Source organism: Colletotrichum navitas (genome assembly GCF_030913465.1).
Source record: "Colletotrichum navitas strain CBS 125086 chromosome Unknown LY79scaffold_52, whole genome shotgun sequence".
Classification (NCBI taxonomy): Eukaryota; Fungi; Ascomycota; class Sordariomycetes; order Glomerellales; family Glomerellaceae; genus Colletotrichum; species Colletotrichum navitas.
In genome coordinates this window covers 40464-63747 of record NW_026850598.1, presented here as the reverse complement: position 1 = coordinate 63747, position 23284 = coordinate 40464, and the positions used below count along the sequence as shown (strand labels likewise).

General features: G+C 52.8%; 7 protein-coding genes across 7 annotated transcripts; 1 reads left to right on the top strand and 6 right to left on the bottom strand.

Moving 5' to 3' along the window:
• Window positions 1-239: 239 nt before the first annotated feature.
• On the bottom strand, window positions 240-511 carry LY79DRAFT_671585 (uncharacterized protein; the record flags this gene model as incomplete). Its single annotated transcript, XM_060563931.1, has 2 exons — window positions 240-308; window positions 383-511. The coding sequence occupies 2 exons, from the start codon at window positions 509-511 to the stop codon at window positions 240-242; spliced, it is 198 nt and encodes a 65-aa protein (XP_060411710.1).
• A 1788-nt stretch (window positions 512-2299) lies between these two features.
• Window positions 2300-2862, bottom strand: LY79DRAFT_660981 (uncharacterized protein; the record flags this gene model as incomplete). The annotated part of the gene is made up of 2 exons (XM_060562782.1): window positions 2300-2757; window positions 2817-2862. 2 exons carry the CDS (start codon window positions 2860-2862, stop codon window positions 2363-2365), a joined length of 441 nt encoding a protein of 146 aa, XP_060411709.1. The 3' UTR covers window positions 2300-2362.
• Window positions 2863-7096: 4234 nt separating this feature from the next.
• LY79DRAFT_295833 (LEA domain-containing protein) lies at window positions 7097-11600 on the bottom strand. The gene is made up of 3 exons (XM_060552246.1): window positions 11193-11600; window positions 7597-11129; window positions 7097-7539 (listed from the first exon to the last, which is right to left on the bottom strand). The coding sequence occupies exons 1-3, from the start codon at window positions 11263-11265 to the stop codon at window positions 7240-7242; spliced, it is 3906 nt and encodes a 1301-aa protein (XP_060411708.1). The 5' UTR covers window positions 11266-11600; the 3' UTR covers window positions 7097-7239.
• A 687-nt stretch (window positions 11601-12287) lies between these two features.
• LY79DRAFT_520324 (uncharacterized protein) lies at window positions 12288-13376 on the bottom strand (the record flags this gene model as incomplete). Its single annotated transcript, XM_060555226.1, has 1 exon — window positions 12288-13376. One exon carries the CDS (start codon window positions 13374-13376, stop codon window positions 12288-12290), a length of 1089 nt encoding a protein of 362 aa, XP_060411707.1.
• Window positions 13377-15966: 2590 nt separating this feature from the next.
• Window positions 15967-17136, bottom strand: LY79DRAFT_560661 (uncharacterized protein). Its single transcript, XM_060558343.1, has 2 exons — window positions 16562-17136; window positions 15967-16408 (listed from the first exon to the last, which is right to left on the bottom strand). The coding sequence occupies exons 1-2, from the start codon at window positions 16915-16917 to the stop codon at window positions 16402-16404; spliced, it is 363 nt and encodes a 120-aa protein (XP_060411706.1). The 5' UTR covers window positions 16918-17136; the 3' UTR covers window positions 15967-16401.
• An 879-nt stretch (window positions 17137-18015) lies between these two features.
• LY79DRAFT_520173 (uncharacterized protein) lies at window positions 18016-18962 on the bottom strand (the record flags this gene model as incomplete). The annotated part of the gene is made up of 2 exons (XM_060555210.1): window positions 18016-18429; window positions 18783-18962. The coding sequence occupies 2 exons, from the start codon at window positions 18960-18962 to the stop codon at window positions 18016-18018; spliced, it is 594 nt and encodes a 197-aa protein (XP_060411705.1).
• Window positions 18963-20973: 2011 nt separating this feature from the next.
• Window positions 20974-22106, top strand: LY79DRAFT_671580 (uncharacterized protein; the record flags this gene model as incomplete). The annotated part of the gene is made up of 2 exons (XM_060563930.1): window positions 20974-20994; window positions 21081-22106. 2 exons carry the CDS (start codon window positions 20974-20976, stop codon window positions 22104-22106), a joined length of 1047 nt encoding a protein of 348 aa, XP_060411704.1.
• Window positions 22107-23284: the final 1178 nt, after the last annotated feature.

Genomic DNA, 23284 nt, shown 5'->3' with positions numbered 1-23284 from the left:
TAGCATGCGAGAGTACAATGCATGGAACAGATAGGTTTGCACAGCAGTCAAGCCATTAGTAGCACGAATGAATGTGATATCAATGCAATTCTTTTGGCATTACTAATGCTCTATGGTACAGCATCACGATTTGTGATTTCCTTGCTAAAAATGTGTCATGTTTTCATGTCGTGGTCCACAGCTCCAGACGCCATCCTGGTATCATGTCTGATTTGCGTTTGCCGATAAGAGCAGAGCGTTTACTGGGTCTTGGCGAACTTCTCCTTCAGGTTGTCGTCCATGGGACCCTTTGGGTTCGAGGAGAGGTTCTATTGAAATCAGTTAAGGCACTTCCCAGGCGGCGCGAGACGGAGGAGACGGGGGGGTGGGTTTCAATACGAACCTGGAGAGACTCCTTGTTGGCGGCGTCCTTGTTGGAAGCGTCATCGGTACCTGTACCGGAAGCGGGGGGGCTTTGCTGCTGGGCACCGGTCTGGCGCTCAGGGGGAGGAGATTGGCGTCCCTCAGGCATGTTGAGATTTGTGTAGTTTTGGTAGGGTAAAGGGAAGTGGGATGCGGTGGTCGTTTGTTGTTGTTGTTGTTGTTGTTGTTGTTTTTCGCTTGGAGGCTTGTGTAGATCAAAGGGAGATAGAAGGCGGGACTAGAGAGATACTCGAGTTAAATAGAAAGCTACCCAGGCTGGAGGAGTAGGCACGGCAAGCTGGGAAGCTCGCTCGAGGAAAATTCCGAAGAGGGGCACAATATCTCAGCTCGGAGGGGCAGTGGCGTCAACGGGCAAGGGAAGACGGGGAGGGATGGGCAGGACCACCATTGCGCTTCTCCTGTATGACATGAGCACAGAGGTATGCAAGCTGCGGTGGCCAGTGGGTGGGGGAGGGGGAAAAGAAAGAAGGGGGTTTGGTGCGGCGTAACCTGCGCGCGGTGCGAGCGATTTACGGGCTTTCTGGCTGATTGCGGCGGTTGACATCAGTCTGTGGTGGTAATGCCGTCATGCGGTGTGCTTCCGGGAGAGCTCTGGGGAGTGGTTTGACGTCACTGCTGGGTGTTGTTGAGGTCGGTGCATTGCATTGCATTGCTTCGATGCATCGACGTGGTTACGGGTAAAATGTCAGTGCAATTGCCAACAGGTTAAACCCATTTAGGTAGGCACTGCTACTACCGCCACCGCCGCAGTCCATAACCTATGCAAAAAACGCCATTTTGGCCGCAAATCCACTACTGCTAACAGACGCCTACAGTGCCGAAGATAGAGACTTTATACCTAGCCTTTCAAGAGTACTAGTGAAACTAAGGTAGGGTGTAGAGTAGAAATAGTAGGTAGGTTAGCTGTCATAGTACTCCGTACAAGTGTTGTAGATAGTAGATAGACAGTGTAGGCAATAGATACCTCCACAGACACGTGTTTATTCACGTGCTCATAGAGTATATATCCTATTATCATCAAGCAGTGCGTTTAGGAGGCAATTCATGTAGTTGAACGTGGCTTGTTTCTTCTATCTGTAGTACTATAATCCACGTTCCTTAAATATTGCCTCGCTTGGTGGATTCCGCCGCGAGTATCCGTATTCAGGAGCGAGGGTCAGATTAATAAGCGACGTCGTTCCGGAAAGCGGTGTCGGTCGGCAATATCCTGCGTGACACCTATCCCCCAACGCCTCCCATTAGGAGAGGCAACCACAAATATACTATCTACTAGAATACCTATCTTTTATCCTGTGTCAGTTGTTTAGCTCCTTCTTGTTGCTTACCTTGTTTCACTGCTCTGCTGTTACACTTCATCTTTGCACTGTGTCACTTCATGTCACTATTGTAGCCTAGCTTCTCCTGTTAGATCTGCAACAGCTAGCAGGAAGGCTGTGTCATTAGCACACAACAACATAACTATATCTATTACTATAGCCTTAGTGCAGTTATGAAAGGGGACTAGTCTCTTAGTTAACTTAATAAGTAACCTTCTTTCTTAATTTCTATATAACTACATAGTATAAAACAGGAGATAATAATGTAGGTGTATTATGACCAAAGCTTTTGCTTTGTGGTACAGTTGGTTGCCCTGACCTGCTTGTAACAGGCAACTAGCTTTAGCTACTAATCTAATCTTTAAGCTTGCTAGTAGGGCTTTTTTGCTATATATTGTTGATAGGTAATAGGCGTAGGTTTTTTGCCCTTTCTCTTGTGTAAAAGTGTTGGTGGCGGCTGGCGGTTGGGTATTGTGAATATTGTGGTGAGTTGGTGGGTTGGTTGATAGGTTGGCGATGTTGACCGTAGATAGGCTGGCTGACTATCAAGTGGGCAAGTGGTCTAGCGCGCGGTCTGTGCAGATTTCGAGTTAAGTCAGAGGATACGGTAACGCCTCCGTAGCTTAAGTCGCAGCCCTAAGGGCTTTGTGCATGCCACTTTTCTTGTTCTGGTCACCGTGCTGCAGCCATCGCCATGCGGTTGGGACGTCGAATGCGTGTGGTGGTCCGCGGTTGGCAAGCGAGGGGTCAGTACGCTGCCCATGGCCGGTTACCCTGCACTTAAACCAGGTTACGTCGTCTTGGACACTAAGATGTTGACAAGAAGCACGATCGACGATAACACCGGCTTCCTCTCGGGCCTCGCGTTCTACACAGTCTATCCAATCATGATCTCTTTCTGTGTCCCATCCACCCTTTGGTAGGATGTAACCGTCCCTCTTGGACTCAACCATCCAGACTCTGCCGTCACGTTCGAGGGCAACAACGCCACAAATAGCGCGGCCCCTGGATGTATAAACTACAAGAATCATTATCAGTCTCTGAACCTAGATTGAGTGCTAACGGCAGACTACGAACCTGAGCCTGGCTTCACTGGTTTCGCCCATGTAAGAGCAAAGCTCATGGCGAGGAATAATAAAGACAGATGCATAGCTCGTAATTATAGGCGGCGTTTAGTGGTTCGGAAAAGGCCTCTAATGGATTAGGAGAGTATAGGACAAAATGAATGTGAACAACCCGATGACACTTATGTTAGTTCAGGGACAGTAGTAGTTACCTCTTTATAGATAATTGTCTGACAACAACTGAGATTATGTTTAAAAGGGAAATGAAAGCTATTTTTGGTAATGCCGGAATGAAAGTCCTACTTAGATTGAAGTTATATAAGAGCAAAATGTGAAAAACCTTAATAAGAAAACTACATAAGAGTAGAAGGAAAGAGGTAATATTAAAAATATTAAGCAATAACTAATCCTTGCATTGAATGGCGTGGCCTCTCTTCTACTGACCTTAGTACTATATGTTACAACCCGGTCGGTTGTATGACATTTATTACAGAACAGAAAGTAATAATACAGGTGCACTATTACCAAAGCTTTTGCTTTGTGGCGCAGTTGATTGTCCTGATGTCACACACAGGGGGCAGACGGACGGCCCGGAGCTGTGGCACGGCCCGCGTCACGTGGTTTAGCCTAAGCGAGCACGGGGCTAGCACGCAGCGCACATAATGCTATTAGGAGACGGGGAAAGGAGACTGGAGGCAGTGCTTTAAAAAACTACAAGTACAGCTACTACAACTACAAAGTATGTAGTTGTAGTAGATACTATAAAAAACTGCAACTACATGTAGTTGTAGTTGGAGTTGTAGTTGTAGTTTGTAGTTTTCGAGAAAGCTCTGACTGGAGGGAGCAGCTTTCAGCATACGCAATACCAACAACCTACCTTCCAGGTCGCAGCGTGTTCGCTCTTCACCCTAGTGACATCCAACCCTTGACACCTGACCTGCTTGTGACACAATGATATACCTACCCTGCGTTGAGGGTTATAGGTTCAAATTCTTCACATTACTAGACTAAATCCTCCCTGGGTCTTGTAACGTTCCTGACCGTGGGCAGACAAGTGTAGAGTGCGGACATACCCGATTAGTCCTTAGCACAGGGACATACTATGTACCTCTTGGAGGGGAGACATAGGGTTACGACCTAGTTGGTTACGTAACTATTCCTTTAGTTAACAAATGACCTTCTTAAACCTTGAATAGACCGACCCCACTTTATCCCCTTACTTTTAGAGATGCATAGTTACAGGTGAAGTAACAGCCCCCTTTAAGTGAATTAAGTTGTTAAAGTGTAGTAATTAGTAGTAACTTAAGTAATTAGTCTTATAGACTAAAGTAGGGTTGTATTGTGATGGGGTTGGGTGGCATGGTCTTATGAATCACGTGGTGGTCGATTCAAGGGATGGATCAATGGGATGGCCACCCACGCATTCAAAAAGGGATTCACAGACCCGATAAGAGGTCAGAGGAGGCATCATCCATCATACACACTCGTTATCAGCCATTGTTAGCAGCCTTAATACTCCATACCAAAATACACTGCCAGTCATTACTGTACTTTTATTCATTTGGTGAAACGTACTCTTTTTGCGATTGCTTTGTCAATTTGTACTTTTATTTCAAGGTCTTTGCAGGTTAGGTCTGAGAATCGCAAGACCTATCTATTGATATATTCATTGTTATGATCAGACGTTGTTGTAGGTGTGGGTGGTTTTCCCATGTCTTGCTATTCCTCTCTTTTCCTTTGTTAGGTGGTCCAGATGCCCCGCCCTTTCTCAGTATAACTACTAGTTTTGATTAGACGGATTTCCTTACTATAAGTAACAATCTTAATAATAAATATATTTAGTTAAACAGCTATACTATCCTCCTTACTTGATAAGGGTAGAAACGCCCTTCTTATAGTGAAAATCTGTAGTGTAACTGTAACTATCTAGAAAAAACATGTCTTAGAGTGATAGGCCTACCCTGCCTCTTTCCACTTCTTACGCTATAATCTAGGTTAGGATAGGTCAAAACTATTTCTTTTACTTTTTATCTCTTTTTCTTACAAGATAGTTATGTTTTTTGTGTTTTTACCTCTTTATTCTATTAGGTGAAACTGAAACCACTGTTAGGTTGACTCTGCACAGACCACACGTGCATGGTACTCTCAAGTAGACATAGGGGGGACATTATCATCTTATCCTATCGGCACAGAACGACCGCCGAAGCTAAGCCACGTCCGAACAGTGTCTCCATTCTTGGCGCCATCTGCCTCGCCGTCTCGCTGACATGGGACCTGGCCGCCGTAATGCTCCGCCGGCCGGCGATGGGCTAAGAAAGCCAACATAGCAGCCCAAACCTAAAGTCGAACGTCTACAACTATGAAGGCTTGATCAGGAAAGCAACAAGGACATTTCGGGCTGGATTCGGTAAAGTTAAGAGCAAACAGGTAAATCAGTCAATGTGTAACTTGACATAATGCTTATAAACAATGGAGAAATCGTCTCTGTCACGATATCTTGGTTGCCACTGTCAAGAATTACATTAATGGTTGCGTCGCGACGCGGTCTTGTCCTTTAATAGTTTTTCCTGGCGGTCTGACGTGGTTGACCTATGGCTGTGAATGTGCGAGGCTTTCAATACGAGATGTGCAGATAATCTCGAATCAACCTTGGCCGCTTCATATCACAGTCCAACACACATACATTACTGGGTGATTAGTGTTTGAACAGCCGTAAGGGCACCCAATCACTCAGCTAGAGTTCCTCCGTGCGACCCATACCTATGAGGAATTTATACCAAAGTATCACAGTAAGCGGGTTGCTTAGCACTGGGCTAATTGAGGCAGGCGTCATGTGACCATTATTATTCTTCAAATGATAACGACCTAGTACTGTATAAGGAATACAACAACTTATACCAGGAAATAGAGTGCCGTCTCTTGGCCTTGGTGTTGTGTGTAAACTAGATAAGGTCCCAGCTGTTCCACGTCGTACCGGTACCACGTTGCACCCTGGAGGGTTTATGGTTATTCGACGAAGCCCCTCAGTATGTGGGTTCTGAAGCGACGACGAGTAATAAACAACGGATAATCAGGTTGTAGTACCGTACGCACTGGTAAAATCCGGACAAAGCTAGAAAGCCCGCTAGCCAGAGAAAGCTAGCAGATGTCCTATAACGGCTAGTGGATTTCAGCTACGCTAGTCCCAATATAGAAGACGGTCACCCCTTCCACCCTCTGTTGCCCACTAGCCAGCCCGCCGTTAGTAGAAACACAACTGTTACGTAAGAAAAGTGATATATACAGATCCCTGTTTCTGCTAGCACACTATACTCCTTACAGCGGCCACGATACTCCTTACCGTTAGCGGGCTTCCTAGCTTTGTCCGGATTTTACCAGTGCGTACGGTAGACAAGAGTTTGCCTTGACTGCCGAAGAAGGCTAGGAACAGCAGACGAGTCATGTCCTTATGGTCCGGGGAATCAATAATGCGAAACTCTAAACCGTGGGGCCGGAAGGGGGAGACTGGGGCCGGCAGTGTGTTGTGTCACTTGGATCATGGGAAATATGAAATGCGACCAACCATTAGCAGTTAGTCAGTTTGTTTGTTTTTAGGACTGAAGACGCATAAGAGCGGTGCCTGTCTGCGTCTCACTTGATTTGGCCCAAAAGTGGCTCACGATGGCCGCCAAGGGAAAAGATGGGCTGGGATGATGGGGCGGGAAGCCACATGGCTTTCGAAAAGCGGCAAGCGCAGCGACGATGAACCAGCCCAATCCCCGTCCGTCCAAAGCTGCCCGACATGCCCGACTTTTTGCGTGAATGTGATGGAAAGAGCAGATTGCGATCAGAGCCAAACTATGGTTCTTGCCTGAACTCGCCGGAAAGGTCGCACCCGCCCTAGCTTCTTTCGTTGATGGCGCGCCTCCACTTATTCTCTCTCACTCATCTTCACCCAAGGAAGGTACCCACGAATATGACAGCTCCCAACCATCATCCATCCATCAATTCAATCCATCCCCATCCGTCGTGTCTGCTGGAAGAAGAACGAAAATGGACGAAATCAACTTTGTTTCCATGTCATTCCTCGTCGGGACTTCTCCTTTTCTCTCCTCCCAGTTTTTCATTCCCTCTATCTCTCTCTCACACCAACAGGCACACTGACCATTAACTCTACCCTACCACGCCGCAAACGTCAAACAACAAAGATTACAATTATCGGAAGCACAACAAACAACATTTTGTGTTGCTACATCTTTCGAAAGTACCCGTTCAAATTAATGGCTAAAACACAATACAATCATACTATTCATACACGACCAATCTGACTGTTTTGCAATCCAAATACAAGAACATGCGCCGAAGAAGGATTCCGCTTGTCCATCAAACCCGCCATCATCATTATCCAGTCGGAAACATGCTACAAAAGGTTCGAGTCGTATCGTCATTAAAACCGCTTATTTCTTTTTGCCGCCACTGAGAGCAGCGGTCAAGCTGCCCAGGCCAAGTCCTTCGAGCAGACGGTTCAGGCCCAGAGTGCCCAAGAGGCCATCGACAATCTTACCGAGCCCGAGGCCGTTGAGAAGGCGACCAACCAGATTGAGGACACCGGTCAAAAGAAGGCCGACGGCAGCAAGAATCTGGAAGAGCGGCTCGGTGAGGAGACCCCACATGGGGTTAAGCTCCTTCTTAGCATGAGGCATATCCTCGATCTTGCGCTTGGCACCCTCGACAGTCTCGGTGATAGTACCGGTCAACTACAAACAGGTTAGCCTATGATAATGTATTGAGTGCACCGCAAGTATCAGACTTACCTCCTTCAAACACTCGGCAAGGTGGTGCTCCTCGGGCGTAGCCTCACGAGTCTGCGACTTGGACTTGGCATTCTGTTGGATGCGGCCATCAGGGTCCAGGGCGCGGACACTACCGTTCAACTCGGTGAGAATCTTGCCACCCTCTTCAATGAGGGGCTTCACATCCTTCACGAGCTGCTCCTCATCACGCTCCTCCTTGGGCTTGCGCTCGGCAGCCTCAATCTTCTGTGTAATCATCTTGCAAAGAGGACGCAGACGGTCGAGACCCTGCTCGATGAGTCCACCAAGGCTTCGGGCCAGCTTACGGTCAGCCTCAGCCTCCTCGCGAGCCTTCTTCTCCTCTTCAGTCTCGGTCTCGACAGGTTCTTCCTCAACTTCGGGAATATCCTCGAGCAGGGAGACGTGTCCAACGACACGGTCCTTGGAGTCGACGACATCGTTGTCGCTGTTGATCTCCTTGCCGGAGCAGATGGAAACCTCGCCAGTAGTGAGCTTACCAATGATGTTTCCATCCTCGTCGACAACTTCGCCCTGTCGGTTGACGCGGCGGCCTTCCATGGGGCCCTTCTTCTGGGGAAGGTCCTCGAGCAGGGTCACATGGCCCACAACGCGGTCCTTGGAATCAACGACGTCATTGTCTTCATTGATCTTCTTGCCGGCACAGACGCTGAGTTCACCGCTGGTAAGCTTGCCGAGGATCTCGCCACTGTCGCTGACAACCTCGCCCTTCTTGTTGACGGTCTTGCCCTCCATAGGCCCCTTAGGCTCAGGAATATCCTCAAGGAGCTCGACGTGACCGACTATGCGTCCCTTGGAGTCGACAACGTCATTGTCCTCGTTGATGAGCTTGCCAGCGCAAGCCTTGATCTCACCGGAAGTTAACTTGCCGATGACGTCGCCATCCTCATCAACGACTTCACCGCTCCGGTTGACCTTACGACCCTCCATTGGGCCCTTCTGCCTCTCAGGAGCAGCCTCAGGCTCCCAACGCTCGGCCTTGCCCAGAAGGTTGCCGTTGCGGTCGAGGATATCACCATCCTCGTCAATGGGGCGCCCGAAGAGCATCTTCGCGTCACCCTGGACAAGGCGGCCGACAATATCACCGGAAGGAGTGACAATGGTGCCGTCCTTGGCAACGGTGCAGCCAGGGAGCTCGGCGAAGGGTCCCTCTTTGGCACCCTCACGGTCGCTCTCGGGGATCAGCTCGGCACGGCCGATAATGTCTCCAGACTCGCTGCGAACATTACCCTCCTTATCGCACATGCGTCCAATCAACTTTTTGATATCACCCTCGACAATACGGCCATAGATGGTGCCGTCCTTGTCGACAACGTTGCCTGCCTTGTTGACACGCTTTCCAGCAAGAGCAGAGTTGTCAATGATGACCGGCGCTTCGGGTTCCGGCTCAGCCTCGGGCTCAGGCTCCCAACGCTCGGCCTTGCCAATGGCATTGCCGCTCTTGTCAAGGATGTCACCGTCCTCATCAACCTTTTTGCCCTTCAGCTTCTTCGGGTCACCCTCGACGACGCGTCCGACAATGTCGCCGTTGAACAGGACATGGCCGTTAGACTCTACCGTCGCGCCAGGGAAGTCTTCGAAGGGTGCAGGCTCGGCAAGCTCTTCACGCTCAGTCTCGGGAATAGGCTCGGCCTTTCCGATAATCTTGCCGCCATCGTTCCAGATCTCACCACGCTCGTCAGCCTTACGGCCAATAAGGTGCTTGAGAATACCAGAAACAATACGGCCAACCGCCTCACCCTTGTCGTTGATAAGGTTGCCAGCTTTGTTAACCTTGGCGCCCTTGAGGATGGAAAAGTCGATGGTATCCTTGAGGAGCTCATCGGCAACCTCTGACTTGAGCTCAGCCTTGCCGATGATGCTCCCGCGCTCGTTAATGACATTACCCTCCGCGTCGATGGTCATTCCAACCAGGTCGGCAGGGTCACCCTCAGCGATGCGACCGATAGAGGCATTGTCAAAAATGACCTTTCCTTCATCATCAATCTCGGCGCCAGGAAATTTCTCAAACGGCTGGAGAAGCTTGTCGCCGGCAACAGTGACAGTGCGCTGGTCTTCGGGGATGGCAGAGCGAATGGTGCTCAAGACGCTCTTGAGGTCATCCTTTACGGTGGACTTGGGAGCAGAGTCGGACGCAGCAGTGACGTCAATGTCGGGAACATCACCAGTCTTCGCGTCTTCCGGAAGCTCGCCTGTCTCGGCATCTTCCGGAAGCTCGCCTGTCTCGGCGTCCTCGGGAAGCTCGCCTGTCTCGGCGTCCTCGGGAACTTGAGATTGGTTCGCAGGATCCTGCTGGTTGGCCCAATCCTCAGTAGTGGTACCCTGAGGAGTCTTGGTGCCAGTCTTTGTGCCTTCAGGAAGCTGGGAGCCCAAGTCTGACGGGAGCTTGGACGCCAGATCAGTGGGGAGCTTCGACTGAGCATCAAAAGGGATCTGGGAAACGGGGATGTCGGCAGTTTGTACATCCTCAGGAAGTTCGCTCTTCAAGTCTTCGGGAATTTGAGAAACAGGAATATCGAGGGTGGCAATGTCGTCGGGGACAGTGCCGGCCTTTTCCGTGGCGTCATCATCGACGGTCTCGGCACCCTCCGTCTGCTCGTCAATGGGTTCGGCATCCACCTCTTGCAAATCATCCTTGCCATCAACGGTCGATTGCTCCGTCAAATCTGTTTTGGCGCCTTGGGAATCTTCAGTCTCTGTCTGGGTGTTTTCGCCGGCGGTTGTGGGCTTACCGTCGTCTGCTTGCGACTTTTCAGCATCCTGCAAGTCGATGGGTGCGACCTCTGATGTCGTGTCATTGACTTCAAAGAGGTTTTGCTTGGCGTTTTCCGTCAAAGAAGCTTTGTCGTCAACATCCGACTTCTGTTGAGCAAGCAGCTGGGTAAGCTTCTCGTCCTTGTCGGTCACGGACTGGTCACGCTCCAAGGGCTCATTGCCTCCTACAACTCCAAGAGGGCCACCGCTCTGGCTCTGGCCGAGGACACCCCCGAGGAGGCTACCAAGAGGGTTTTGGTCCGAACCACCCTTCTCGGATTTACCACCACCGAGAGCGCCGGTGACACCACTGAGAAGACCCCCTTGAGAACCCTTCTCATCCTGACCGCTTCCAAGGACTCCGCCGAGGACGCCGCCTTGGCCTTCGCCCAGACCAATGCCTTTTGTCAGGTCACCGACGAGCGGTAATGTGCGGTTGACAGTCTGGACAGTGCCATCAACAGTGTCGACGATGCCCTTGACACCCTTGGTGGCACCCATGATGGTGAAGCTACCACCCTCCTTGCTCTCACCACTCTCGGTCAATTCGCCGAGAGGAAGCGCCTTGCCGATAACGCCACCATCTTTGCCGATGATGTCGCCAGTCGCGGTGACCACGTTGCCGACCAGCTCTCCGGCCTCGCCTTCTGTTACCTTGCCGACAGTCTTGCCGGTCTCGTCTACCACTTCGCCCGTTTTGCCGATGACACCGGCGACGAGATTCTCGCCATGGTCATGGATGTCTTGCTCGACCGAGTATGCTATTTGTAAGAATTAGCAGCTGTCATCCACATTTTGAATTACCATGTAAGTGTGCTACTGACTTGACTTCTGCTCAGTCTCCTTTCCACGACCACCCAGCATGCTGCTGCCAGACTTTGAAGCAGCGCCGACCATGTTCGTCTTCTGGTTGTTGTTGTATTGTTGCAGTTGTTGTTCGTGTTTGGATGTGAATTCGTTATACTCAGCGCTAACAGGGTATCTTAGAAAATGTAGCTGTCATGTGATGATTGCATAGGTATGGGAGGTGGAAGCCAAAGTTATTTGATGCGACTTGCCGGTCAGACGTCTTATACCTTCAACTCTTGGGCTTAAATCAAGTTTCCAGCTCACCAGTCACTCTTGAGCTTACGTCAAGGGGGAAGCTCAAGCAAGCTCGAGGAGCTCTCCCTTCGAAGCTCTGGTCCCTGCTTGAGCCACACAGTGACTTCATGGGGAGGGGGAAGGATGGTCAGTCACACAGTTCGTCCATCATGACGCAAAGCCACAATCGTCCGAGCCCATGAAGGGCTGGATCCTAGGTATCATGACGCAACTTCACTCTGCAGAAGAAAGCTGCACCTAGGGGAATGGTGTGACAACCAGCCAACCTGGGGAAGTACCATTGGAATTCGGATTGATCGCCGACAACCTTTCTTGGAGCTGCCCAATTGGTGTGGCTGGTGTTTCCAAGGACACTCCCTGCCCTGCATCATCCATTCGTCAGTTCCTCCACAATCAACCCCCCAGTTGCTCCAACACTTTCTTCTCGCGTAGCTGGTTACGAAGCTCACAAAGGTTGGACGTGCATGCGCGACAGACGTCATGACACCCTCCGAAACACGAAAAAACAAAGTGCTATTCGCCACATCCATCGCAAGTTCTCGAATCCACCTCCGCGTCTACGCGCACGCAACGATCCGGACGGCAGCTCAACCATGCCCACTTTTCAGCCTCACAAGGAAGGGTCAACGGGGGCGACGAGTTATGCAAACCTTTCTCTCGCTGCTGAGATTGGCTTTATTGGAACTGTGGTGCACGTTCTAGCCTATCACAACCGTGTCACAACCGTCTGAACGCCGCCGGATGCTGCCTTCTATCGAACCCGTTCCAGAACTCCAATGTCGATCTCCGCCCCAAGTATGCAAATTCCATCCAAATCACGATCCGGTTCCTATATGGATATTCGGATTTCCTCCGCCGTGAAAAACCGTGGGTATCTTAATGATGAGCTGAATTCCGTCATTGGTCGACTTGACGTCCATGAAGATCTCCGAAGGACTGGGAGTTGTGGAGGATGGCTTGGCCTGATGCGCAGTACACTGAGGACAGCTTGTCCGCGTGTCAGGGACATGGCCAGGACGGGCGCCACTAGACTGTCCTGATTTGCCAGTCTGGCCAGTCTGCTGCAGCGACTTGGCCAGAGGGGCGCCGTCGAAGTGGCCGACAACGTTATTATTCTTATCGAGAATGTTGCCCATATGGTCTACCTTCAAACCGTCGCCCATGCCTTCAATGGGCTTGGGCGAAGGAGGCGCCGGGGGGATGGTATCATTCTCCGCTACATAACCAACAACCTCGCCGTCCTCGCTGAAGATCTCGCCCGTTACCGCGACTGGCCGTCCGATCATGGACGGCAGATCTCCCTCTACACGACCAAGCACCTGACCGTTCCAGTCGAGGATGTTTCCAAACTCGTCGACATACTTTCCGTCAAGGCCTTGTGCTAGCTGAGCAAGGTTTGGCGGCAGCGTGAGACCGGAGGACAGTGGTGTAACTTTGGGTATCTGAATCGGAGCATTCTTCTCTTGCGGCTTGGGGGTGCTTTTCGAGGGGGATTGGGCATCAGGTGATGCTTCGTCCGTGCCACTGTCTGCAGTCTCAGTTGTTGGCGGCGGGGGTGCTTTGGGCGTACTTTGATGTTGACTCGACGATGTCCTGATGGGGATGGGTATCTCCCGCGAGCCCTGCAGATGAGCAGGCCCGCCCTCTTGCGGCTGTGGGGTACCTGTATTGCTGCTTCGGCGAGGGGGAGGCTGCGGCGGGGAGGTTTCATGAGGAGGCACCGGCGAAGGAGATGCTCGCGACTGGGAATTCAGACGAGGCAGAGGCGGCCTGGAGTAGGTACTCCTTGGCGCCTCCAGTCTAGAATCGTCATCCTCGACCTCGACAACCTCATATTCGTCGTGCCGAGAGGTATGCTCAGGATCGCCAGATACGGGCGTAGACTGTGGCTCGACACGCTGCATAGTGTGCGAAGAGGAATTCAGACGCGCAGGTACGAAGCTCTGCATAGATTGCTGTGCAGGCTGCTTCAAGGCTGGGCCTTCGGGTTCGTCGCGGAGAGTTTGGAGTGGAGTCGGGCGAGAAGGAGGGATTGCCGCCATCGGTGGATGGTACTGTGGTGGAAGAATATTCCGCGTCAGCTGAGCCTCACTACAGAACGAAGAGGGGAAGGGAGTGCAAAGCAACGGTCAGGGAGGCCAGCCGGACAGAGGAATGGAGAGTGGGCACCCACCTGAGAATCGCCTTTACTTCAGGGAGCCGGGCGGTTGCGAGAGGGTGACAGACTGTGTCGTTGTGTGCTGTTCTCTCGGTGCACCCCTTGGTCGATACACTCGCGAGCAGAGCTTTCCTGGTAGATGGGCGACGCAGGCAGCAGGTCTGCAGAGCGTGTGCAAGGTCTCGAAGCCAGAAGGGGAGGGGGGGGGGGGGGGGTTGGATCGGTTGCTGTGACGTCAATCGATGAGATGGCCAAAAGTGGGTTGTCCGAGTCTGCCGCAACGAAGACTGGGGCAGCCTCTTGGAGGTTCCAGAACGGGCTAACGGGGCGACGGTTCACCTTGAGACCTTGTCAGGCCGCTGTGCAAGGATAATAGGATCAAAGACTTGTCGAGCGGAAATCTGTGGACTCGACCAGGGAACCAGAGACCAGGTACTTTCGGAAATGGGATGCAGCGAAGCAAGAGAGGGGAGGGGTCGTTGAAGGCTGGTGTTGTTGGCAGGATGGAACCGAGACACGACTCCGAAAATGGCGCCGGAACAGAGCTGAGATTGGCGGCAAACTTAGGACCGACGAGCCTGGAAAAGCCTGTTTTCTGCCGAAACACGAACGACTGCGAATGGCCGTGTTGCTGACTGCGCTCGGTTGGCACCAGGGCTATTGTGCAGACGGAACGCACAGCTAGCCGTCGACTCTTCGTTGAAGAGCACGGTGGACAATTGCCTCGGTGCTCACTTTGCGACGGTATCCATCGATCAACCGACAACGAAGCTTTAGAGCCTATTGGCGACCACAGACTCTGGGGAAAAAGGTCTAAGCACTGATGTACTTCGCACACCGAGACAAGCTAGGTAAGTTGAGGATGTGGCTCAGTAAGGGGAGTTCTGCTTTCATCAGACCAGACTCTAACCAGCATGCCCGAGCAGCTTCACCTGGGCCTCAAAGACGTCTCGAGTCTGCTGAGGGCAGGATCGCAGCGGAACCCACTCTAACGCCACAACCGACGCGGCCACGTAACGATGATCTCGATGGGTTTCCTGAGATGGTAATGAGCTGCACGCGGCGCAGAGTCCATCACAGTCCAGAACGTGAGAAATGAGACGGCAGCGGCACGATCGGCGGGAAACCGGTTGTAAATTGATGGCCTGACGACGACGAGGAGTGGTTGACGGTGAAGATCACTCGGCAAACATTTCCAAGCGAACGGGAAGGAGAGGTTGGAAGCAACGGGGTGTGAGTGGCTGAAGCTTGCACCCAATGCGCCGGGATGCGATGCAAAGCTTTCCCGTTTAGCCACGGTTTCCCTGCACGCTTAGCGTTTCATACCGTTTCCCGCCTCAGGGTCCGAGACGGTACTGCGGGTACCGTTTTCCCAAGAGGAGGGGGCGGCTGACATTGCCCGTCGCATTGGTTACGGGGGCGGCGCAAGGGAGGGAGGGAGGGGGCCGTTTCACCGTTACATCTGGCAGCGCGAGTGAGTTACTTCGCGTCATGTGGCGGCTGCGACGCGCTGACATTGGACGGACAAGGAAGATTGATGCCGTCTTGTGGCTTGACTGCATAGGAAATGTCTGCTATGAGCAGGGATGTCCGGGCTTGCGCGAGAGAATTTTTGCTTTTCTTCCCCTTTGAGGGGTGTTCTCGGTGAGTGCTTTGGAAGACGCAGGATGAAGTCAGGCTTCTGGCATGACCCCGTCAGTGTGCCTGTATCTTTAGGCTTTGTCTCGTCCCAACTCTTGAGAGTTTGAACAGACCGGAAGAGGCTAACGTCGGACCAAGGCCCAGGAAAGGGCGCGCGGAAAGCAAGGCAAAGCAAGACCTTCCCGCAGTAGTCTCGGACGCCGTCGAGTATCGACTCGAGCCAGATGCCACTCGCTCCCCGGCCAGCCCTCGTCGCTCGTTGGGTCCCGACGGCACTAGGTGACTAGGAAAGGCAGCTTTTCTGAAAGCAATGGACGATAGGGTTTGTCGCGGCTGACAAGTTGCGAGGGTGGATTTGACCCCACCGGTGACTGACGGGAGACTTGCTTCCCTCGCCCCCTCAATCCACGATCTACGGCGCCAAATGACCACTATGGATGCCTGTGTACGGTCGTCAACCACCGTTTCCGCCTAGCCACCGGGAGACGCCCCCCCCTTTCCCTCGTGGTCGACGGCAGTCATCATGGCAGCAATGGCCCGGGCCATCGTTTGTAACGCTGCTCCACCCCATCTTAGGTTGTTAGCGCGTGGGCGGCCGACGGGGTGTACATGGTGGTGCTGTAACTGACGACACGCGCTAATGATGTTAATGGATCTGCATGGGAAGTGACGCTACGCTTTTGCGGGGAAGCCATGGTCACTCCGAGGACGAGAACTCGTAATTCATGGTCAAGTATCCGTACTCCGTATCAGTTCGAAAAAGAAAAGAAGAAGAAAAAAACGGTTTAGAGTGCTTTGGCTAACGTTGAACAGGATACCCATAACATTTCCCTAAATAGCGTCCGTATCTCATAATGTCGATGCACAAGTCTTTCATAATACAAGTGGCAGATGCATACCAATATTCCACCTGTCCACCAAGTCCTCCTTCCGCCCATTGTCGGGCCCAAACCGTTTCTTTTTACGGAGGAATGACCAGGGGGAATCAACAAAAGAAGCCCGCAAATTCCGGCAAAATGAAAACATCTTGCCCACTAAGATTTCCGCGACTCCGTATGATAATTAAAATAACAAAGGAAACCGACCCGGCGGATGGATTGCGTTAAGATTTGTCCCTGGGAAAACGTCTCTCAGTTCCTGATTAAAAGACGAGGAGAAGCCCATTAGCCCATTATGAACTTGGCCTAACTAGCCCGTCCTTGTCTGCGAGTAAGAAAAGGGAGACAGAACGGGAATCTAGCCGGAAGAGATGGAGGGGCCAGACTGGGAGGAAACTTGGGTGGTACTTACAAGAGAGCCAACTCGAGGTCACCGTGGATGCGCGCCTTCAACGTAATCTCGATGTCGAGGTTGAGATCCAGACGCAACCGCAGTGTATCGCTCTTATCGCTGCCACCACCACCACCGCCCAAGGCACCACCAGCAACATTGCCTAGTGTGTTTTGGACACCGTTGGTAACACCGCCATCGGTGAGGCCGCCGAGGGGACCGCCCTGCTGCTGACCCTGCTGACGCTTCTGCATCTGCTTGCTCTTGCTGCGGTTCTGGCGACGTTGGGGCTTCTCCTGCTGCTGTTCGCTGGGAGCTTCCGAGGTCTCGTCGTCGGAGGCGTACTTGGTGTTGTTTCTCTCACGAGGGGATGCCATTTTGATGGTTTTTGTCGAGTGACTGACAACTCTAAGCGAAGAAGTTCAAGGATGGACTACAGGAGCTCTTTCTGTCGGGGAAAAGGGAGGGAGGAACTGATATTAAGGGCGTTTTTTTATTCCACCGGTAAGTTCGAGGTGTCTCTTCCAAAGTCTGTTTCAACATATTGAGCTGGATGAGGACGGCAACATATAAGTGATTCTAGCCAGGACCCGGAAGGGGGGGGGGGGGGGGGGGGAAGGTTGAGGGGGGTCAAAACAGGATGAAAACTTACACCCTCCCTCTCTTCCGATGAGATCATGTTGGACCCTGGGGAGACCCAGGTTCTCTCCCATCTCTCGCACACGCCCCCTTTCCTTTGCGTCACACCACTCGAGTCTCGAGATGTTCTGGACCGAAATGACGTTGAGAGGGCCAAGCGGCTTGCGGAGGAGGGAGTGGATACACTGGGGCGGCCAGGGCGTTGGGTGTGTCTCATGCTCCTGATGTGGCCCCCGATCTACGCAGGCCGCCGAAGGAGGATGCACGCTTTCCAACCCAACTGCATCCATGCCATGCCATACCAAATGAAAAAGAAGGGGAAAAGGAAGTACGGGAGAACGGTGTCCAGCACCCCTGTCTTCCATTCGGATTTCAACCACAGGCATACACACTCGTACCCAATCACGCGGTCAAATCCCTATACCGCGGGTTGATTCAATGGTCTCTAGCACACTGACTATATGCAAGCATGACGCACCATCAGTCTACTTTTCGCCATCAAACAAGCTTCGTGTAAGTCACTTTAAGCTCACAGGCTTGCCAAAATGCTATGCACTGACGACGAAAGGGCTCACGGGGTTGGTTACAAATGTCAATTTCTAAACTTGAATCCATGCAAAAAAAAGCCTATCCGAAAACGCCTCACCACCCGAGCAGCTGCTCGTCTCAATTCGCACGTTGCCCCAAAAGCTCCGAGGCTCCTCGAACCCCCTCCCCCCCAGGTTGTTCCACGTCGAACACACCCTCTTCTCCATCTCTCTCTACCTCTCTCTCTCTCTCTCTCTCTCTCTCTCTTTCTCCGTCTCGGTCGATCTCCCTCGCTGACGCTCGTTCGGCTAACCTCTAACGTAGCCGCTTTCAATGCCTAGCGCCATCTGTCTCTTGAGGGAGATCTCGACGCAGTCCTCCTCGTCGTAGCCCTCACGCAGCCTCCCGTCCGGATCCCAGTAGATGGCCCACTTGCCGTTATCTTCTAGGACGGCGACGAAGCCGAGGCCGCTGCCACGTAACGAGAGATACTTCTCGTCCTCTGTCCAGCCCCATGGGCCTATGACGTGGTCGACGGTGTCTTTGCGGCCCCCGTGCCGCATGGCTCTGGTGTCAGCGTCGACGTAGATCCAGTTGAGCATGGGCGGATCATCGGATATGGTGGAGACCAGGCCACGGTACTGCTCTTCGCAGGGGTAGTTGAAGTAGTACCCCGAGAACTTGTGCCCCGGGGCCGGTGCCAGGCTGTGGTTTATCCAGAGCTGTTGGTTGCGTGAAGGAGGAGGTATTAGCCTACCGGCAAATGGGGATGAGACGTAAGGTTTCGGCGTGTGCTAGTGTAAGCCAAGACACACATGCAGACACACACCGGGCGAGGTTGTCCGAGCGGGTGTGTCCCCAGTCGCTGGAAAGGGGAACATGTTGGGCAGGTAGAAGCACAGAATCAGGGAAAAGAAGGTAGACGTGCAGAAGCAGCTGCAGAACCTGCAGATGCCGCAGCAGAGGGGAGGGGGGTGTGAGAGAGTATGTGAGGAGGTTGATGGCAAAACAGGTAAGGAAGGGGGTGAACGCAAGCGATGGTCTGCTTGGGGGTTATTGGACTCGATCGGCGTACCTTGTTGTCCACCAGGACGACTGGACACTCCTCTTCTTTGCCGTCAACGTCGAGGACGGTGGTGAGACTGAACTTGGCCTGCTCCCTTGCTGCGGCATTCTGTTTCTTCTGGGCGCTTACAGCTTGCCCCGTGCCGATGACTGTAGGGATGGCGGCGATTGCTAACAGGCCGATGACCATGTTTTGGGTCGGGGGGAGGGGGGGGGGTTGAAAAAGGATCAAGCTGTCCAAAGGGTAAAGCTGGCGGGAGAGGGCCCAGTATATCGAGTGATGAACTGGGTCGATATCGGGAGAGGGGAGAGATGAGACCCTCGTACCCTCAGCACAGCACACCGTGGGTGATGGAGATGGTGGTTGATCTCTCTCAATCCAGTGGCGGGCGCCGTTCGGGACTCGGAAGCGTCAGAGTTCACCCTTGAACCGCGTGCGCTGAGTTAAAGTGGAGCTGCACCGCGCTGGGGATCCTCTCCTGACTTCTCTTCTCTGCTGGCCTGTCCGATATGTCACTGCGTCTCAGGAAAGGAGGAGGAAAGGGTGGAAAGATGGCAGCGAGGATGGATCACTGGGAGGACTGGAAGACTGGGGACAAGGTAACAACATTCAGAAGAAACAGGTCTCAACCTTGTGGTGTGTGGGAATGAATGCCCACAGTCATCATATTTTCTCCTTTTTTTTTCCCGATTCTTTTTTTATCCTCCCCTCCTTCTTGGAGCGTTCGCTCACCTTCAAGCCAGCAATGGAGCCAAAGCACTGTGCACTACGGGTATGCAGTGTGTAGGTATTAGGGATTTGAAATGGAGGGAGAGAGAAAGAGAGGCCCAAGGATCAAGATGCACGTTTCGGGAACCCCCTGTCTGGGAACTTTGGGTCCTCCGGGGGGGGGAGGGGGGGAGAGGTGATATGATGTGATGTGATGTTAGCCCGCCCCGACTGCCCCGACCGGCCCCACAGGTGTGGCTAAGTGAAGAGAGTCCAGACCGTTCGTTGTTCCCGCCCAAAGGCTGGAGGAGGTGGAGGAAGATGCGACGGTCCGGGAAGCTCGATGGATCTCGCATTCGTATTGGCAGGCTTTTCGACGTCATTACACTCAACCGTTGCAGTTTGTTTGGTCTTGTCTGCTTTGACTGTCTGGTCTGTATCCGTACAGGTACGTGTACGTGTCCGTCATTCTGCCATGTCCGCGTCTAAGTGGTTGGACCGGAGCTCGCTTCCACCTCACTCTCTCACTCACTCTCTCTCTCACTCACACACACACACACACACACTCTCTCTCTCTCTCTCTTACACACACGCAACCCTCCCACCTACGCCGACGTCATTCTGTCTCTCCCTTCCCGGGCCACGCTTGCATGCCGTCCGTCCCGCCCCCATGCCGAACAGACTGGTGCGCGGAGCCTGGCCTGAAACTTTGATGTCTTCTCATGGGACCCTGCCGATCGAGGTATGGGGAGTCTTGCTTCTCTTTGTGCTTCCCCGCCCCCTCCCTCGTCCAAAACCTGTATCGGAAGTGGCATCACAGCGCAAGCTTGCTTTCCCTCTCGCCGTCCTTGAGGCATCGCGGGAGCCGCGAAGGCCTAGACCCTTCTATGGCCCGTCTTGCCTCTGATCTGATCTTACACCCCCTCCCCTTTCCAGGTGACAAGCAGTGCTATGTAACTGCCCACAATATTCCACACCCTATTGCGTCACAAAGGGATCCTCGGGTCCTAGTTTCGTTCAGCCTTGCTGGGGAAGCTGTTTTTTTTCCCTGTTTGCGACCCCCTCGTGAGAGGGGTGTGAGTGCGTGCGTGCAAGGTGTGAGGTAATGAATGCATGGCTTCTCTTCGTACGAAGCTAGGGAAACAGGAATACAGAAGATATGGATTTAACTATCCAAGCCTGAGCCTGTACCATAACCTCCTACTCTTCCTCCCCTTTCCGGATGGTCTGTTGTCTCTCTCCCCCCCCACCTTTCCCTCAAATTTTGATCCTTTTTCTGTCGACTATTTTTTCATACAACTCAATATCCGCTGTAGAAAGGAGTTACGGTGAACAATACTGTGCCGTTTGAAAACTCTCATCCAACAACAACAACACACACACGCTCAGCCAAGTTTCACCTGCTAGTTTCCCGCTGAGAATTGAACGGGGGAAGCTTGCGTAGATAACCTGTCCCACACACGAAACCCCAATCACATTTATGGAGGATACGATGGCCAGGAACAAGAACAAGGTGAGTCTTTACCTCCGTCTATTTCTTTCTATCATCCCGGCGCTGGCGTGCGTGGGTGTTGAGCAACGGTTGTTAATCAGTAGCAGAAGGGCCAAGGCCAAGGCGCCGCCGGCAACCAGCAGCCCGGCAGCAGCAAGCCAGAGGAGCAGCAGCAGCAGCAGTTTGAAGATCAGAAGCCCGAAGAGCAAAAACCCGAAGGCACAACGCCCGTCGGCGAGTTCGGCAACCCCGGGGACGAGGCGCAGACCGGCGAAGCCAAGGACATGCCTGAAGACGCTTCCAAGCCCGAGGACCCCAAGCCCGAAGAGCCAACAGAGGACAAGCCCCAGGACCAGTCATCACAAGACGAGGAGAAGAAGCCCGGCGAGGAGGCGAAGCCCCAAGACGCCCAGAAGCAGGATGCGCCGCAAGGCGACGAACTAAAGACCGGGGACGAACAGAACCTGACGGAAGACGAGAAGAAGAAGAAGCAGAAGCAGAAGCAGCTCGAAGAGGAACAGAAGAAGCAGCAGCAGCAGCAGCAACAGTCTCAAGAGCAACAAAAGACGCCCGGTCAGGAAGCGGACGACAAGAAGCAGGAGCCGTCCTCGTTGTCAAAGCAGGCCGGCGTCGAGGACGAGGCAGAGCCCGAGTCCAAGCCGGCCGCTGACAAGGACGACGAGAAGCCCTCGGCGGCGGACCAGACAGCCAAGGACCAAGAGCCCTCGAAGCTGGACGGCGACGAGGAGGAGGTCGAGGATGACGAGGGCGAGTACTACGACGACGACGACGACGACAACGTCGAGGCCGACGACGTCGAGGATGAGGAGGATTACAGCGAAGATGACGATGAGGAAGACTACGACGAGGACGAGGATGAAGACTACGACTCGGAAGAGGACGAAGAGGACGACGGCGGCTACCAGAACGGCCAGATGACGCGGCAGCAGCAGCAGCAGCAGCAGATGCAGCAGCAACAGCAAATGCAGATGCAGCAGCAACAGATGCAGATGCAGGGCGGCGGCGGCGACGCCGGCAAGAACCCGCTGAAGCTGCGGCTCGACCTCAACCTCGACATTGAAATCACCCTCAAGGCCAGGATCCACGGCGACCTGACGCTGGCTTTACTGTAAGTGTCTTAACCCCCATTCCTCGTCCACCTTCCGCTTGCTTTTTCTCTTGGGTTTCTTGTATTTTTTTTAACTCCCTTTTCTCTTGTCTTGTTTGGCCCCTACATCCGAATAATAGCATCGAGTCACTTCCGTGCGCTGCTCAGCTGCTAGTGTGCGACGCGCGCATCGACATGGCTGCCGCCTGCTCTTCACACCCTCACCCTCACCCCCATTTTCCCCTTGTCCGAACTGTGTCCTGTAATGCGATCACCGGGACCCGGGTGCTACCGATTATCGGTGTCTTTCGGTGAACGCAACGCGCTCGCGCCCCCCCTCTCTCTCTCTCTCTCTCTCTCTCTCTCTCTCTCTCTCTCTCTCTCTCTCTCTCTCTTTTCCCCGCAGCGAGTCAGCCAGCCCCAGCGCAGACAAGCCTTTGCGCTGGACGTGATCTCGACACTCTGTTCTCTCCAGTTTTCTCCTGTTTTGGTATGGTGGAGAGAGAGGGAAAAAACTCTACAAACCAGGTTTACGACTCCGGTTGGGACCTCTCCAAGTCTTGTTCTCTCTTCTTTTCATGAGTCGAGAGACTGCATCCCCCACACCCCACCGGACAGGCCAGGCGAAAGCTCGCTGGTCGTCGTGGAAAACGGTGGTGGACCGTTTTAGAGCGCGCTTCAGCTGAGACCCGAGCGAGCGGTTTATGGAGACCGATTGCAACGCCCCCGCCGCCCCCTGTTTATTGGCTCCCGCAGTCATTGTGACGACACATTGAGCAAAGCTGCCTGTCCCTGTCCGTCGCTCGGAAATTCGAAAAAGGGCTGTCCAACGCCCTCGGTGCTTCCTTGATGTTGTGCCGATTTGGGAAAAACAACCCGTCTTTCTCGTTCAAAAGGCTAACTGAATAGGGACATGGATTAGAGAGGAGATGTGAACTGTCCGCCTGTCGACCGAACCCGTTATTCCAATTTTTCTCGACAAGTTTTCTGTTGACTTCCGCCCTTCCGAATTCCCTCAACCAGCATCATCGAATTGGTCCATCACTCTAAAGATCGGAAATGTTCCAAAAAATACCAACTTAACGACATAACGGCGAAAACGTGTATGTTGCGGAGGCGCTGCAGGATCCTTGATTTTTGTTTTTCTTTTCTTTTTTTCTTCGCTTCCCGTGTAACGAGTCGCCTTTTGTCACACCCCCTCCC